Source organism: Apteryx mantelli, chromosome 1 (assembly GCF_036417845.1).
Source record: "Apteryx mantelli isolate bAptMan1 chromosome 1, bAptMan1.hap1, whole genome shotgun sequence".
NCBI lineage: Eukaryota > Metazoa > Chordata > Aves > Apterygiformes > Apterygidae > Apteryx > Apteryx mantelli.
The window spans coordinates 142009485-142028092 of NC_089978.1; the positions used below are offsets into that span (position 1 = coordinate 142009485).

Genomic DNA, 18608 nt, shown 5'->3' on the forward strand with positions numbered 1-18608 from the left:
TGAGTTTTCCTTTCTCACTTATCTCTTGCTTAACTATCCCCCTATTAGGCTTCCACCAAAGCCCCTTGAAGTCAATGGAGCACAGAGATCAGTGCCAATAAAACATTGTTGTCTGATAATCTCTGGCAGATGCTTGCGTCTTGAAGAGTGGCTTCTCTCTTCCTTTAACTGCAAAAGTTTCTGCAATTTTTCAAGTAACTTCAGAGGAGGAAGGAGAATTGTTCAAGTCTTCAGCACAATGATCATCTAAGCTGCTATTAACTGGAAGGAACTGCCTCACCAAAATCTACCCAGATCTCCAATCTTGGGGTTACACTAAACTGATAGCTCAGCAGTTTTGCATGTGCAGATGAGTTGAATTTAATTTTCATTAAATTTTCATCAGATTCATTTTCATCAGATTTAATTTTCATTAAATTTTAAGTTTGTTATCCTAGCTGCAACTCAGGGCCACTTTAATGCATGAACCAAGACAATGGTGTCTTTGAGAGTCTTTAGATAGAGACCAAAACAAAAGTTTAAAAAAAAAAAAAAAGTGTGAACTGCTCAAAATCGTATCCAAGCATTGTTAAACACTGAGTCCTGTTGACAATAATCCTGCAATATTAATCATCCAAGTAAGGAGTTGGGGCAAAATATTGTTAATTATTTGTATTATAGGCACACAAACAGTTTCTACCCAAGATCAGATTCCATTTTGCTAGACACTGCATTTTATGGAGGGGCAATCACAGAGTAAATGACTTTAAGGTCACAGAGAATGCAGTGCCAAAACTGGGACTGAACTAAAGCTTTCCATCTCTCTCTGCAGTACCTTTACCCCAAGCCTATCCTTCCTGTCTAATATAATTAGAATTTGTGCCAGGCTAGTATATTTTTATAACTGTGTTGCAAGGCCAGCAGAGAAGGTGTAAGAAAAATAAAACGAGCTATGAACTGGCCTAGTTCTCTACAGCAAGGATGGCACAAACACCTTTCTCTCCAAGAGATATCCAAAGGGATATACTGAGTTCCCAGGAAAGCTGTGGCGAGCATGGTTCACAAGGAGCTAATATTTATGGCCTAAACATATCATTTCCATGTTTGCATGTTTCAGGGACACAACTTTAACAGATAATTGAAACTCTGAAATGACCTCTAGATCAGGCATGTGAGACGAACTTCCTGACTTTGGTCAGGACCCAAAGAGGCTTCACGCTCTGATGCATGGTTAAGCAGGTCCAGACGGTCTGCCAGCACCAGCAGTACAGAATAGCATAAATTTGCAATCATAAAGCGGGGCATTTGGTATTCAGTGTTCTCAGGCTCTCTCAGAAGACTCAAAATGTGCAAGCGCTTCTTCCTATTAAAGCAGTATGCTCCTACAGTTAAACTTAAACCAGCACAGTCAAGGTGTGTTGGAAACGGAAAGCAAATTGGAGCACAGTAGGAAGCCTGCAGATCACAGCAGTGGGGCTTCATGCTGATACCAGCGGGCTTATTTGTCCCTCCGGGCAATCCTTCGACCTGTACCCTGCACACTACAGGAGCAACCCATGCTGAGCAGTTTGGTGTCTACTGGCATAAGAAAAGGAGAGACGGTTTCTTTGCAAACCAAGAGCCACGTTTTAACACCTGAAAGCCAACAGTGACCACTTTTTCCGCAGCGATTCTATCTAGCCTAAAGCAATAGTCCTTGTAAAGAAAGTGGGCAGGAACCCTTAAAAGCTTTGGTTCTGATTTCAGGTAACACAGATCTGGCCAAAACCTTACTCTGAGTTTCATCAGCGCTCTAATCCCACATCAATTGGCACCGCCACTGAAGAAAGGGCCCTGCCCTCCTCCTGTTCCCAGCCATCCATCCCCACCTCCACACCATTCCCTGCCTTCTTTTAGCACAAGCCATCCACTTTAATCTAGCTCTGTTCCACTACCCAGTCCCTGCCCGCCCAGACATCTGTGTCAGCGCAAGGGAGAGCAAAGGGGAAGGGTGGGACAAGATCTTTCAAGGCGCTACCACATTACGTTCATTTAAAGTTCTCAGCAAACTACTTTCTTCAGCATAAGAACGGCACACTTCTGTAGTGCCCTTAAAGAATGCTAAAAAACCTGCTAAGAAGTAACCAGCTTCATGTCAGCCCAACTAAGCTGGACATGGGCAAACAGTCAAACACAGAGACATTCCCCGAGACCGGCAGAGACAGTATGACAGTATGGTACAGCCACATCGTAAAAGATTTCAGAAGCTAGCAGGCACAATCAAGGATGGACACCCAGCCATGAGAGAAACAGATGGCTCGGCACAAAGGATTTGCGCCTGGAAAAACACTTGGCTTTCAGGGCTTCTTAACCAGCCCCAAGCTAGCATAATTAACAATGGACAGCAGTGGGACTCGAGAGCAAGGAATGGAGGGAAGGAAGCTAATGACCTGGCCACGCAAGCGGCCGGCTACTTCTGCATATTGGGATCTGTGCATTGCCTTTCCCTTTTAGACAGATGTTATGCAAGCCAGCAGCAATGGAAAATCAAAAAGTCAAACATTATCCTTTCATCTGACACGCTGTTAAGGAATCAAAGTTAAAGCACTTTCCATTAATAGTCTACCATTTTACCATTTATTTTGTTTACCATTGTATTGCCATATAGATTATCAGACTGCAAGCTTTTTTCCATTGGAAGGACAAAATCAGAGAGAATATCACTGCTTTCTAAAACCAGGCATATCATTTAGCTCCCATTTCAAGTGACATGGAGAACAAAAGGTCTATGCAATCTGCCAGGGTTTTGTTTTCCCAGTAGTCTGGTCACCACCACCTTTAAGCGCTGTGGTTACAAACGTATGAAAGGAGAGGTAAAACTTGAGGTACAAACCTGGAGCAAAACACAGCATGAAGACTGTGCGTGAATGAACAGGCTATGAATTCGGAAATGTGAGAAAGGAGCAGGCTGAGCCCTGAAGAATGCAGGCATTAGAAAACTTAGCCCTGTTTCACCCAGCCTAAAAACAGGGCTGCCTACAAGAGTTCACAGTTAAACTGTTCATTTGTCCCCAGCTGGCACTTCAGCACCCAGTTCAGTGGCTCCATGAAGTTACTGACACCCAAAGCCTAAGTCTGGGGTAGAAATCCAATAGTTAAACAGTTGAGTGCAAATAACTAAGGTAACAGGAAGTCAGAAATTAAAGATGACCTACAATATTTGACAAACAATATATTCCTCAGTCACAGAATCACATACTACTGTACTACTGATCATACACATATGATCAGGAAAGTGTATGTCCAGACTCTGCATGTGGTATGGTGCATGGACAGCCTTTAAGTAATTCATTTCAGTACAGAATGATAAAATTCTCTTCCTCCTGTTTAACATTGGGAAAAGACAATTCCTTCAGCTACCAGGGTCTTTCAGGAATTTTTGCTTTTGTTTTACCATGCTGGTAGTGGATATAAAGTCTGTAGACATTCAAGTCCTATAGCCAGGACTTGGGAACAGCCAAAGAAGAGCCTGTCCCCAGAGACAGTGCCCGAGCCAGCAGGCGGACAAGGACTTCAGGAGCCACATAATGGTGAACAGGTTGTTCAGCACAGGCATTGTAACTAAGTTCAGGCTCTGCCCCAGTTAAGGAGGACAAATATGTACCAAATGAGAGTAAGTTGCTATGTTATCGGACTGCTTTAGTACACCACTTTAGCCACAGGGATTGGCAAAGGGCACAGGCAAATATTGGTAGGACAAGCATGGTTCAAGAAGTCATTCACCTGCACTAAAGAAAAACATTTTGTATATACGGGGTTCCATGAGAAGGTCCTGTACACGGGCTTACTCATTTTTTAATCATTACGTGCAGAAAACTGAAATCCAGGCACTCAGTAAACAACACTTCCTCCTCAATTTTCTCAGCTCCTAGGAGCTTGAAAAGAAGTCAGGGATTGATTGAAAGGCAAAGAGACTGAACTATCAAATTAAGATAGTCACTCCAAAGCAGATTTGAGGTATGTTGATGGAATAAATATGGAAACGCTGGAATGGTCCCTGTACTGTATAATACCTGCTCATCAGTCGGGTGGTTGAGTGTTCATGCCATCCACACAAACACATCTTAATCCTGCATGGCATGGTGTTCACTCAGCTCTTATCAACTAGCAGAAGAGGTGTGGCTGAAAGAACACGTAGGATTGGAATTATTTAAGAATCTAATGCATTTTTTGCCCTCTGTCAGCTAAATCTTGGGAAAAACTTAGAGAAATAAAATAGGTCAAAGCACTTAGTGCCAATAAATGGCGTCACAGCCAAAAAAGGAGAGTCAAGGACAGGAAAATCCCTAAGTATTTTCTGGAACGAAGTTCACTGAGAAGTCCTTCATAGTCTGAAGAACATTTGTCTCATGAATTTCAAATGGTCAGGGTGTCACTGCTAAGGAACATCACAACCAAGAGCAAGAAACAGAGCAGATGGTTCGATTCACACTAGTGGTCTTCTCAACTACTATTCTTCCACTTATCAAAGTTATAGGGAGACCAGCACTACAATAAGAAAGCCCAAAATGAGAAAAAAAGAGTAGATCGAGTCAGAGTAAAGGTCTGTCTAAGCTAGTATCACATCTCCAGCAATGGCCAGTAAGAAATGCTCGGGGGAAAAAAGCATAAGAAATAAAATAAACTCTATCTTGCACCCTCTCCCAGCAATCTACAGGTTAGGGACTTTCTGAGCCAAGGACTGTATCTGTATCTTTGCAATTAATGGTCCTGAATAGATCCATCTAATATAAATTGTTTTTTGAAACCAATTACCTGTCTGGCCCTATATTACATGTTTGGCAATAAGTTCTGTAACGTCACTGTATGCTGTGTGAAAACACATTTCCTTCCCTTTAAAACTGCTGCTGGATGTTTTCATTTAATGCCCCTTGTTCCCATGTGACAAGAAATAACCGTTCCTATGTTCATCTGCTCTCTGCCTCTTGCAATTTTATAAATCAAATTTTTATAATTTCCACAGGAGTCCGCAATAGGCCCAACAGTTTATAGTTGCTGTTAAAGCAGACTCCTCTCTCTCACTTTTTAATTCGTTCACTCCTAATCCCAGCCTACTTCCCTGGCTCCTGTTCTCCTGCCTCCATTAAACTCCAAAAATTTGCTATAATTTCACATTTACTGATAGCTTAGGGTAGGTGAAAAGAAGTATGGATACCAGATCTCTGATTCAAATGGCGATCTATCTATACAGGAGTGAAAGCTAGGCTACGTCAAAGTTTGCATCTCGCAGCAGTGCTGAATGTTTTTGACTTTCTGTGGCTCTGAAGGTAGATGGGCTCAGAGCAACACACTCTGGGGGCTCTGATGGAAATCAAGCCTGAAGCCCCATCCCTGAACTGCAGGATTGATCACCCAGATTCTTTTATCACCAGAATATGTTGAGAAAAACCTGCAGGTGACCAATTTGTTGAAGCTTTCAAAACTAAGACAAAAACTTTTCTCATAAAGCCCACAGCGACCCATTTGTCGAAACAAAAGTGTTTCTCTTTTTCAAGCACATGTAATTATCGTATTTCCAGGAGCATGGGTACCAACTAAACCTTTCATTTTTAGCAGCAAGTAATTTGAGTAGGTAGGAAAAATTTTGCTGACCTGTCAAAACTGTTAGGGCTGCCTCTATTCTATTTGTCAGGTATCACATGGAAAGCAACCAAAACAGAGCTTCCTCCACCTCCAAAAACTATTATCCTAACCACCTCTCTTCCAGATATTCCCTCAGTTCATTTATTTTAAAAAATACAAGCCTTCTCTTCCATGAATACTTACATTCACATTATATCACCATCATTTCAGCTAGTCCAGTTATCACTCTCAGCCTCCTCGGGAGAAGCAATAGGACTGCGAGGTCCTCAATACTCGATACTCACCCCAGCAAGCAGGATGAGAGAGCACCTCAGAGCTGCCCACAGCGACGGGACAGGCCAGCCTAAGCAAGGTCTAACCTGCTTAGGTGTAAGTTCTTCTTTAACTTCACATGAAATTTTAAATAGGTATGTTTTTAAAAAAGAGTATATTGAGACACGGTCATAACTATAACAGAGGAAAAATATCTTAACAGATAAATCCCAAGCACAAAAATTCACACTAAAGCATGAAAGAAAGTCATACCATTGGAAATAGTGGGAACCACTGTTACACACCTAGAATCTAAGCCTGCCAAAGAACCAAGCCAGCTTTTGGCAACAGGTACAGAGAGAATATTTTCTTCTTTCAATTTAGTCAATTAGCTCATTACATTGATTCGTTTACTCAAAGTCAGAAAAAGCTTTAGAGCTGCAGAAACAGGAAGCTTATTTTCTTCTTCCAATCAACAAATAAAAAGGAGGGGTGAGAGAGCAAAACCTACTGGTTCTAAGATCAGCATGACCACAAGAAAAAAAAAAATTGCTTGAGGAAAAAGCTTGTTATTTATCAATTAAATAATATTACCTCAAAATGTACCACATGCTTCCGTTTCATGTACATTTATCAAAATATGCTTTTTATTTTAAAAACTATTTTAAATGTTTAGAGGTTTGGGGAGGGGGGGTTGCATTTTTGATTACATTTCCATACAAAGCCAAGTGCAGTTGATCGCAAATAACAAGTAAAAAATGAATCATCTAGCAAAAAAATTGTGTCATTCATTATTTTCCAAAATCAAAACATTAAATAAAAACCTAACCAGATCTATATGAGGCCATCTAATTATTAAATAGATGCTTATGGACATTGTATAGATTAGCAGAGAGGAGAATTAAATTTAGCACAAAGGCCATATTTAGCTGCATATCAATATGTTTTCATGGCTATCCACTAATGCAGATCAGTCTCTCTTTAGGAAAAAAGAACTAAAAAGTACACATGCAAAACAATATTGAAGTTGTAAATCTATTCTTCTGTTTACTGGTTTAAAATACACAATCAAAGCCCGATGTAAGGTCTGTACAACATCTAAAGCATTTCTTAGCGAACGAGACAGTCCAGTGACCACTTGCAAGATTTGGCCAGGTAGCGAAAGTAGCAACTCTTACACTGTCCCAGTTGGGACACCATTTGTCATGCACATGAAAAAGAGTGACTGCTTCAGGAACACGTTTCAAACTGGTAATTATGGGAACTTGGAGACCTTTGGAAAAGCACAGTTCAGCCCACACTTGGCTCCTAGAAGCAAACAATGTCTCTTCCTCAAAACCAGAAAACTTCCCTTTTTTCAAATACGGATCTGTAATTCCCCTTCCATGTATTCCATAAAGGTTTTCCCTTCTTTCAACTGAATCTGAAGAACTAAAGCAACACAGCCAATCCCCTGCTAGTCCGAGCAATCCAGACTTCACAAATCCCTCCCAGAGTCAGAAAGACACAAATTCTTCCTCAGATCTTCTCCCACATACAAGTAACTAGTGTTCTTGAAGGCAAGACTGCTGGGGGCTGAGATGGAGACTTAGGAAACAATTCTGAGGAAAACAACAATCATGACAGACCAGCTTTCCAGAGTGCAAAATTTTACGTTAGAACATCTGAATGCCAATACATCTTCAGAGCAATGACCTCTCTTGCCCAGCATCTCGTCTCCAACTGACAAGAAGTCTCCATCTCAGGAAAGGCAGAACAGACAGGAAAAACAATCTTTCCCTGGTGTAATTTTAGCTTTCTCCAAGCAAGCTCTCACGCTTAATATTTTCCACATATTCTTCTACCCTCTTTTTAATCCATTTACACTTAGCCTTCACAGAGTTCTGCAGCAGCGAGTTCCATAATTTAACAACAAAGATGAGGAAGTACTTGTTTGAAACTTAGATGAAGAAGTACTTGCTTGAAACTTGCTGGCTGGTAATTTCATTGCTTGCCTTAGTTCTGTACTATCAGAAATAATTGGTCCCCATACACCACTACTGTGTGATTTTATAGATCTCTGTCAAACTCCCTCAGCAGTCTCCTTTCCAAGCCAAAGAATCCTAGGCAACATCGCTTCTCTTCCTATGGAGGTCTTCCCATGCTCTTGGCCAACTTCACATCTCCTTTCTGCTTCTCTTCTGGTGCCACAATATGCCTTTTGAATAATCAGATATAGATGCTACATTCAGAAGCAGTGTGTGCAGCATGGATTCGCACTGCAACACAGGGATAATCTCTATTTTACCCTCTGCTCCTTTCCTACTACAGTTTTATTTGCTTATTTGACCACCACTGAAAGCTGAGCTTAGTTTCTTCCTCTTTTCTTCATCCACAAAATCATTTCTAAAATATGATCCCAGTTGCAAGACCAGTTCTAGGAGGTCCAGCAGCAGTTAAACAAGACTGAACAGCTCAAGAAGACTTCACTATTTCCGCTAAGTGGAAGGGCCATGGAAGAGTCCTACTCTCAAAAATTTCCAAGAGAGAGAAAAGAAAAGAAGAAAAAAAAAAAAAAGCTTAAATACTTCACCTTCTGCCCGCTTCTGCCCAGCTACTGCCCGTCAGCATGGTCCAGCCAGCTGCACTAATTGGCGGCATATACGCTATTAATTCACCTTCTTCTTACTTTGAGGTTTAAAAGAAGTTGTAATTTGTCCCAGCTGGGAGTTAATAGAAACCTGCCCATGGTCAGTCACAACTCCACTGACTCAGCTGGCTTGCAGTAACCTGCAAGGACGTGGTATTTCCATGTGCCTGAGCCCAGCGTTTGCACCGTAATGCATGATACACATCACAGGTCACATACCACAAAATATTTTGCAGCCCATACATAACCTTCCCCAGGAAGCAGCTCCCACAGTCTTCCCTGAATCTCCTTCCAGAGAACTCATTTGCTCAAGTCAGTTGATGGTGACACAACCATGCAGGTTGCCAGCAGGGCACACCAGGGCACAGCTCTCCATGGGGCCACCAGAGATGCTGGGAACTGACTGACCGCTCTGTGCCAACACCTCTGGCTCTTTGCGTCCCATCACCAGTAACCTCAACCCCCATGCAGGTCCGAGGAGGTTTGGCTTTGCTTATACATTCAAGCACTCAGCAAGGATAAGCATTGACCATTCAAGAGGAAACATGTTGTAAAACAACCTTCTGCAGTCCTAATCCACCAGAACAAAAAAGCATCATTTCCCTCCCAGGGAGGGATCCCAGCACAGACCTCAGAGAAAATCCTAGAAAGCAGGAAGAAGCTCCCCAATATTGCTGCAATACTGGCTTTGCTCCATTTGACCTCCATCAGCAGAGTTTCACAGTGAGAGCCGCATCAATGATGGCAGCCTCTTTTACATTAAATCCTTTTTAGGAAAAAAGAAAAAGTAATGGGAAATGTGATTTACAGATACTGAAAGACAGAACGCCTCAGTGTGGCCCTACTAACTGGAAAAATCTGGTCTCTGAATTCTAGTGCTACTATCTCTGGCATGTTTATTACGCATGTCATAGATCTGGTGGAACTCCAAGCTCCTGGATTTCCACAGAATTCCACACAATTTAGAGAAACATTCGGAGTTGCTGTTAATAGATGTTTTGGAGTATCTCATTAAAGCTATAATGGAAAAATCACTTCAGCCATACTATGTTGAAATACAAACCATATAAAGAATCTCATTCTCATTCTATCAGTTTTAAAGAGACCCCTTACAGAATGTCAGTTGGTTTCCTCCAGGTTAAACTTTGAAAAAACTTCAACAGGGATAATTTCCATGCTTGATCAGACTCTACCTGAGCTAGCTGGCTTAAAAAACAAACAAACAGACAAAGCCCACCCACAATTCCTATTTATAACAGCATTTTATTTTATTTAAACATTCAAACTCTGGATCTCTGGATTTAATACTAGCCAGCTGTTTAACATATAAAGCCTGGTTGTTGCATTCAAGTATTTTTGTGGGGTTGTACTAACATATGACTCCCATAGGCACACCCAATGCCACTTTTGACATTACACGTGTCTTTAAAACAATTTACAATGCTATTTATTTCCCTCTGCAAACATTCCGTAGAACACCAACATAAATGCCACTGTGAGAATCGCTCTCTCTCTCTTACCTGTTTTTCTCCAGACTGTCTTCGCCATGGTAGTATTTGCAAAATATACAAGGACAACACTGAAGTAAAGATGTGGCTTAACAAGGAATAACCTTTAGAAAATCATTTAGATGAAGAATCATTTATGGCTTCGCTTAATTGTTATACCCTGTTCACTTTGGAGCTCAGCACCATTACAGTAGAGAAGCAATAACATCTATCAGTGAAAAGGCTAACTCCATCCTAAAGCCTTTATTTACCGCTGTTCAAAGCGCTCCATAAACAAATTCTACTTCAGCCAAAGTTTTCTGCATTTATTTTCCAGACAGCGGTGGCCTTGCTAAAAAAATTCAAAATAATCTAGTCAACCATACTGAGGTCCCTATGCTATCAAAGAAGAAGAAAAGAGAATAGCTATCCTCTGTGCTCCAGTAAAACACTGCCTAAAGACAACTCATCAACACTAGAACCAATATTGTCTAAATGTGGTTTGGTTTGTAGACCTAAAAAATAATCCACGATAGTAGGAACAGATTGCCACAACCCTGCTGGTAAAAGCACGGGCAATTTTGGTGGCCTGTTTGGTCTCTTTGCTCAGGCCAAACCTGAGTATGTAGCTGGGCTCCATTTGGTTTGGCTGGCCTGCTGAAGCATGGTTTTCAATGCCGAGGAGGCTGGGAATTACAATTTAAATTGGCAAGCGTACTTCCCATCTGATAAACTTCATAACCACATGCAGAAGTGTGGTCCTATGAGAGCTGCCCTATAGCACCTGGCCTCTTCAAGACCACGTAGAGGACATGGGCTGCCCCAGGAGGGCTCCTTCCCTCACGGGGACGGGCTGTGGTCAAAAAATTTGTGTTGTAACAAGGCTGGCAGCCTACCACCGTCTTTCCAAGTGGGTCCTCCCTTATCAGATGATGAACACGTATCTGATCTACCAGAGAGGCATGCCCTCCTTCCCCCAGGAAAAAATAACACCTGGGAAAGACGGTGGCCTTGCGAAGGCTGCCGGGATTGCTCTGGCCGTCAGATCCTGCCATTGGCTCCCGTCCTGCCCAGGAGCAGGGTTGCGGCAGGACAACTATGCCCATACCATAGGCCCAGCTCTCCCAAAGCAGCACTCAACACAGCCCGCTTGCACAGAAACACCACCCTGCCCGCACAGGGCAGATCCAGCCATATGGACATGGAAAAGCTGGAACATTTGCTCTTTCCGAGTGCTCAGCAGAGGTAAGTGGCCTCTGTCAAGAAAAGCCAACAGCCAAAGAACAATTCAAAAAAAATCCAAAACAACCATCACTCCCGAAATGTCATGGAAGGCATCAATATCACTCACCACCACCGATCTCTGTAACAAATGCTATTCATTTCCATGTTGCGTTACAAATATTAAGCCTCGCTGCTGCCCTACAGAGGTAGGCTCAATATTATTTTATGCCAGTTTTGCAGATAGGGAAAGCAACAGCCAAAGCAAATATTTTCAGAAGCACTTGCTCTGTTTTGAATTGCTTTGGGGATGCCCGGCTGAAGGCACTGAATCACAGACAATCCAAAACAAATGCATGCAAAAAATAGCCAATTTCAGATTGCAGGTCAGAACCAGACTGTTGATCAAAAATGTAGGTTGCCTTAGCTCTTCTTTCTCGCAGTAAGCAGATTATTAGAAAAGCCTTCCTTATAAGACTTCAGAATCCAGGCTGCCACTGGTAGGCACTGACGGACTTGGACAACTTTTCTCAAAGGCAAAAAACGTAGCTCTGCGTAACCATACGAGATTTCATCTCCTGCTTATCAACATTTCTATCAGCAGAGCATTGCTCAGCTGCCTCCCTACAAAAGGCACTTTGAGATGCAAGGTGCAATATACATGTAAATTATCATTAAAGTACCTCTGTTTAATTGGGGCATTGCAGATTGGGGATGCTGTGTTAATGGGTTGCCTCCCAGGAAACTCGCTTAGCCCATAATGACACAGTGAATAGTAATGACCAGTGCTTAATTGGGACAGTGTTAGTAAAATTTTGCTTCAGAGGGATTAAATTTACCCGGTGCCAAGGAGTTAAGTGATTAATCAGGTGGTAAATAAGTATGTACGGCTAAACTCCGGTCTTCTCCGATTCAGTCCTACACCCACTGAACTTAATGGGAGTTTTGTCATTGACACCAACACAAGCAGGATCAGCCTCCTCCTAGTACACAAGTTTGCTAATAAACATTAAGGAACATGTTTTGCACAAACAAATGCTCAGCCGTGGTTAAGGGTAACAGCATTCTGGTTGCCTGACACCGAGTAGTCCCTCAGCCTGGGAAGTTGTAGGTATATCTCCTTACTAAAAAAAAGTGTGGGAGAGAATTCTTTGCAAAAACACCATGGCAATAACAAAGAGACACAAAGTGTTACTTAAAAATTAAATAAATCTGGGGAAGCAAGTTAGGATTGAAAGCTCAACTGTTAAGCTGAATCTTTGCCCTTGAGCTTACACAAGCGGTCTCTCTTTCTCTCTCTCTTTTTTTTTTTTAATCATTACAAAGTACATTCTTGAATCTGAAATGAGCACCGCCGAGATGAGTCCTCAAGCAACGGGGATCTGTACTGACTCCTGCGGGGTCCCTGCAATCACGAGGGCCCCATACAGCTCACTGCAAGGAAATGCGCTCGTATCAACTAGCGTACAACTTAATAAAACCTATGCTGGAGTCGGTTGTGAAACCCGACTCGCAGGAAGGCTCCATGCGCTCAGCACTCACTGCCCACAGAAAGCACCCTCGTCTCAAGCATCGGCCAGACGTACAAGGGACATCGGGCTAGGAGAAGCCCTGGTCTGAGAGGTCTGAAGCTGCCCTCACATCCCCGGTCCCCATTGCCCCACAACTGCATGCTTGTGCCAACACAATCATCCATGTGGTTGCACGGTAAACCAGAGTAAGGTAACTGAAAGTGCCAGCTTTATAGAAAGGAAAAAAAAAAAACTAATTTTTTTAAAACCATGCTCTCTGAGGCCTTTTCATTTACCTGCTGAGCTTTGAGCCTTGATATGCTCAAGGTTTTCATCACTTCAGGAAAAAAAATGGGGAGATCCTCACAATCCCCAGATGAGGCTTTAAACGAACATGAATCTTAATTAATGACAAAAATCAGCATCAGTGGCCAGATATCTCATTTCTAATCCTGGCTCCCTTTGAGCCTCTCTCACATAACCTTGGCCAAGATGCTTACACTCTCCCTGTGTCTCAGTTCTTCCACCTAGCAAGAAGAAGGGAGACCTCTACCTCTCTCGTAAGGGTCACTTACTAATACCTTATGGAGGGAAGGCCGAGATCTTGGCAGCTATTATGTTAATACAACAGTTAACTGCTGCGGCTCAGTATCAGAGAGGCAGGTTTACTACAGAAGCCGACATCCCAACAGCTGGGATGAAAAAAGACATCCAAATATGACAACCGCACCAAGCATCCAGCTCAAACCACTTAGAAGTCAAAACCCTCAGGCCATCTCAGGCTTGAGCCTACCACAAGCTTCAAGCCTATCAGTTCATACAAAGAAAATGTTTATGTCCTAAATGGCAGTGAACACCGAGGGTCCAACCTTCATGCAAATCTCTGCCCCCCTCCCCCCCCCCCCCGAGACCTTAATTTCTGAATCTCAGCAACGCCTTCTCTCTGCAGCTTTAAACTTTTAATTGGAGTTACCGGGTCAGCTTACCATCATCCCAGCAAGCACGCACCCAAGCGTTTGCAATATCAGGATCTCAGCATTACACTCCTCTCTCCGAGGAGTTCATACAAGTAAGTACACATACACATACTTGCTGCAAAGCAAACACATATCAATATACACGCATATCAATACACATGCATACTGATAAGAACTCAACATACACCGAGAGGCTACCGCAAGTTTATATTGATTTGAAGTAGTTAAATACATACTGAAACTTCTCAAAGTCTTCCTAACCCAGAGTGCTCCTCTGGTAAGGTGAGGTAGGGGGACCGCACACTGAACATCTCGGGCGTACACGAAGCACCAGTCTTCACTCCCTTCACAGCAGCTTCCCATGGCTCATCACACCAGTTGCTGTGCTATTTACCACACGCAGCCTTGCCCCGCGGCCGGGGAAGGAAAAAAACAAACAAAAACAAAACACATCCACTAGCACCACTGCTTCCAGTTCACAAGCTCCTAAGGAAACTCCCCAGCATTCACACCACACAACCCTTGGCTGCTTTTTAGCACAACGAAGCAGTAGGGCAACGAGCTTGCTCCTCTGCACCCACCTTGTGCCTTGCCCCATCAGCTGGGCTGGCATCTGCAAGAAATCACGGAATGTACTTGTGTATCACACCAGCATTTAAACAACTGCTCCTAAATCCATTGGCTGATTACAACTAACTTTTCACCTGTCTGGAGGCAACGAGCATCCAGAAAACAATGGCAGTCAGAAACAAGCTGATGAGAGAGTTACCCAGAACGGTTTGACTGATGAAGAGATGTCATCACCTGAGATTCACATTTCTGTCCAAAAACATGTGCTTTCTGTATTTGAAACTATTAGAATTATCATCAATTATCATGATCAAAAAATGTCTTTCCCCCTTTTTTTCCTCTCCCTCCCACCACCTTTTTTTTTTCCATTCTGATTACTCTGCTTTTTGCCAGTACTTTGGACACCGTCTTAAGCATCTCACCTGGACGGTAGTTTCTGTCTTCATACAAAGATAGACGCAAGCATGAGCATGTAGACAAACCACACATTAAAAAAATATGTAAAAATAAAAATAAATTCAGGCCAGGATGTTTAGAATTAGTCACTGTTAAAATGTCAGTTTCACAATATCCTTCTAAATGCAATGAATAATTGGCATATTTTCATTTCTAAGCTCAAACGGGAGGAAGGACGCAAGAAAACTTCTGTGCGTCTGACTCCTGACAATATGCCTCTAACGTGCCTTGGTGAGGACCAGTTTTACCGTCAGTGAAATCAGCAACAGTTTTGTTGCCGACTTCAGTAAGAGCGAAAGTAAGCCCCACATTTTCAAAAAGACCCATTTCTAAAACAAGGAAACACAACACACAATGACACTACTTTCTGGGGACGCTCATGGGGACAAGAGAACACGTTCTACATTTCTGTAGCATTTACTAGGAAAAAAACAGTAGCTACATTACTAGGAAAAAAGCAGTAGTTATATTTCAGTTTGCATATGTAGGGATTTGCTTAGTTAATCGTACAGATTTTGCCTACATTAGCATTATGCCATACTGCAACACGCAAACAATACCGCATTATCCAATTTGTCCATCCGTGTTATGAAAAGTCACACTCTATTCTCTAAGTCACGAGACTCCACAGGACACAGGCCCAAATGCATTTAACTCAGCGAAAGAAAATAAACCCAGAAGTTTCAAACTGTGGTAACACTGCACAGAATGCAAGGCTCTCACCATAAACATACAAATACGGAGGACAAACAAATAAAAAAGCTTCAATTTTTTAAGCTGGATAAGTAAGCTTTTATTCCAGGCTCTTCCCTTTCTTAGAAGGGTTTAGAAGTCACCTTTTCCTGCTAGACATGGAGAGACAACTGCCAAAGTGTATCTTATCTGGACAGGATTAGCTGCAAGCAGAAGGGAGATTCCAGGTTGGCAGCAAGGCAAAGAGATTCCTAAAGAAAGTCAATAACCGAAGCGTAAACCGAGGGGCGAGGGAAGGAAGCGAGGAAAGCACTATTCCTAGCCGGCTGCTAGATAGGAAGGATCTGGACAAAAAAGGAAACTCAGTTTTGTTCCCATTGTCTCAACTTTATGCTGCCTCCACTTAAAAAACGACAAAACTTCAGAAGGGAACCCCTTCGCGTAGGCCAGGTCACAACGAAACGCAACCCTGGCCCCACGGGGAGCGCAGCCTTCTCGCCACCTAGCACTGCCCTACCTGCGACGCAAGCAAATGCAGGGACTAAAAATAATAGTCACAATAATAATAATAATAACAACAATAATAAAACCAGCTCAACAGCCCACTGTTTCTGGAAATGCCGACGACTACATCTCTTTCACGGCAGGAAACTTTCTACCAACTTCATAGCAGGGGAAACACACACACACACGCACAAATCTCAGTGCCGCCGCCGCGCCGCAGAAGGCGAGGCACTAAGATATTAATTTAAAACATCCAACGCGCTGTTATCTCTCGCCATGAAAACCCATGCCTCGAAACCCGAGCCGCTGCTACAGTTGCTTCCCCCTCCCCGCACGCACCGTATTGACAAATAACAGGCAGCCCCTCTCCTCTGCCGGCCACCGGCCCCTTTGTGCGGGGCAGATCCGGAGAGTTTCACACGCAGGTTTTAATTGTGAAGGGGGGGAGGGGGGGAAAAAAAACAACACTCTCAGTGACCATCTTTCACCTTTAAAAAAAAAAAAAAAGCAACGCCCCCGTGACATTTGCGAGAGGGCAAAACACCACGTCTGGCGCAGGAAACCCGCCGGCCGGCCGGCCCCGGCGCCCAGATGTTGCGGGGGGCGGCGGAGCCTTCCCGCGGCCGCTGCTCCCTCCGCTCCGCGCTCCGCCCCGCGCCAACTTAGCGGGGAAGGAGGGGGCGCGCCCGGCCCCGCGCGTCCCCTCCGGCACCAACCCACGGGGATATGTGGGGGGAAAAAAGGGGGCATCGCGCCGAGGGAGACAGGGGTTGGGGCGGGGGGGGGGGGAGGAGAGGGTTTTTTACCTTGATGCAACACTGAGCAGGAGCCTCAGACATGTCTCAGGAAGGAAAAATAAAAATAAGCAGGAGGAGAGAGCGCGCGGAAGGGGGGGGCGGAGGGCGACGAGGAAGTTCTGGGGGGTTTCGCCCCACTTTCGGCTGCCGGCGCAGAGCCCCGCCGCCGCCGGCCACCCTTCACCGGGAAGTTCCTGCCACCATGGCCCCGCCGGCCCGGCCCGGCCCGCAGCTGCCGGGGGGAAGCGCCCCGCCGGCAGAGTTTCCCCGCCGCCGCCGCCGCTCTTCGGGGGGGCGCTCGCTTCCCCCCACGCGTGTGCGCGCGTGTGTGTGTGTCCGTGTGTGTGTGTACGGGCTGTCCGTGTGCGCGCGCGCCGCGGCGGGGCGGGGGCGCCAGGCGGCGGGATGGGGCGGGCGCTGCTGCTGCCGCCGCCGGCCCCGCGCCCCGCCCGGCTGCTCCTTCCTGCTAGGGAGGAACCGAAAGGCGGCGCGGGCCGCGCCGGGCCGGGCCAGGCCGGGCCGCGCCGAGCCGCGCCGGGCGCCGCGGCTCCGCCCCCCGCCCCGCCGCGCCACGCCCCCTCCGCCGCGCCACGCCCCGCGCCGCTCATTGATCCCGAGGCGCGCGGCCGAGACTGACGTGTGTTCCCGGCACCCGCGCCCGCCCCTTAAAGGCGCCGCGCGCCGCCGGCTGCCGCGGGAGGCTCTCGGTGAAGCCCTGGGGGTCTGCGGGGGCGCCCAGACGGCCCCGCCCGGGGTGGGGGGGGGATGACGTGGGGGTGTCCCCGCCGCCGCGGCTGCTGCGGGAATGGTCCGCCCGGCCCCTTTAAAAGCCGCACACCGCTAACGGCGTTGAAGCAAATCGCTCTGAAAATAATAATAATAATAACAAATAAATTAAAAAGACAGGCAGCAGGGAAGGGCGGAAGGAAGAGCAAACGGAGCGCCGGCGGCGCGAGGATCGGGGAGGCTCTGAGGAAATAAAACAATGGCCTTTGTTCCGCCGGGACGAGGAGGCCCCTTTAAGAGCGCCGACCAGGAAGTGAGGGCGCGGGTTGCCTGCGCGGTGCGGAAACGCGGGCAGCGGCGCTGGCGGGCCTCGCCGCCGCCCCACGCACCCCCGTGGACCGCCCCGACCACCCGCGGAACCCCTCCCCCGCCTCCACGGAGCCCCACGCACCCCCGGCTCCCCCACGCACACGCGTGGGCAGGGGGATTTCGCTGGTTTCCCTGGGATTTGGTTTCCCACGGAAAACCCACGCTGCCGGGGAGGGGGGGAGAAGGAAGTCTCCTTCGCGTCACTTTAGTTTAAAACCTGGAGTAGGTTGCACATGATGCAGAGCAGAGATGCATGTGGGTGTTGTGTCATGTGTAATGTATAGAATATATACTATAATGCTATATATATATTTATATTTCTAACTGTAAGAGTATTGCTCTGTTATTTTCCTTCAGTCTCTGAGACCTGAAGCCATGCAAATCTTTAGCCTTCCTGATGCGGAGAGGAGAGGAGGAAGAAGCAAAACAAAAAACTGGCAGTCTGTTAGTTTGAATCTCTGTGATTTTAAAGAGATTTTTTTCCATGTCCTGGGAGTTCTGGGTTTTGGATGTGGCTGCTGTATTACAAGCTCTGCACATGCTTATACCTTGCCCATGGTCCTGCCTATACCCATGCTGCTGCAAGGCAAAGCCCCCTTTTGAGCCTGTTATAATGCTGCTGTGCATTTTAACGGATTAGGCTCTTATTAATGGTCACAGGGCTGCTGAGAAGAGTGAGTGAGAGGGAATCCTGATGCTGTGTTTTAAAGCGAGCTTCAGCCTCCATGGCATGGCATCTACTTCACTGCACCATGCTTGCACTGAATGCAGTGCTGCTCCACCAGCGTGGCCAAGAGGCAAGGCTGCAAGGGTGG

At 45.4% G+C, this 18608-nt stretch overlaps 1 protein-coding gene across 3 annotated transcripts in view; it reads right to left on the minus strand.

The window, feature by feature from the left end:
• ETV6 (ETS variant transcription factor 6) overlaps positions 1-17118 on the minus strand; it is a 138115-nt gene extending 120997 nt beyond the window's left edge. For 2 of the 3 annotated variants that reach the window (XM_067304890.1, XM_067304886.1), the window contains exon 1: positions 16708-17118. In XM_067304890.1, the coding sequence (XP_067160991.1) occupies positions 16708-16740 (33 nt within the window). In that variant the 5' untranslated portion in view covers positions 16741-17118. Of the gene's footprint in view, positions 1-16240; positions 16307-16707 lie in introns of those variants that run through there. The other variant, XM_013947168.2, reaches the window with a different exon arrangement.
• Between the last annotated feature and the right edge of the window lie 1490 nt (positions 17119-18608).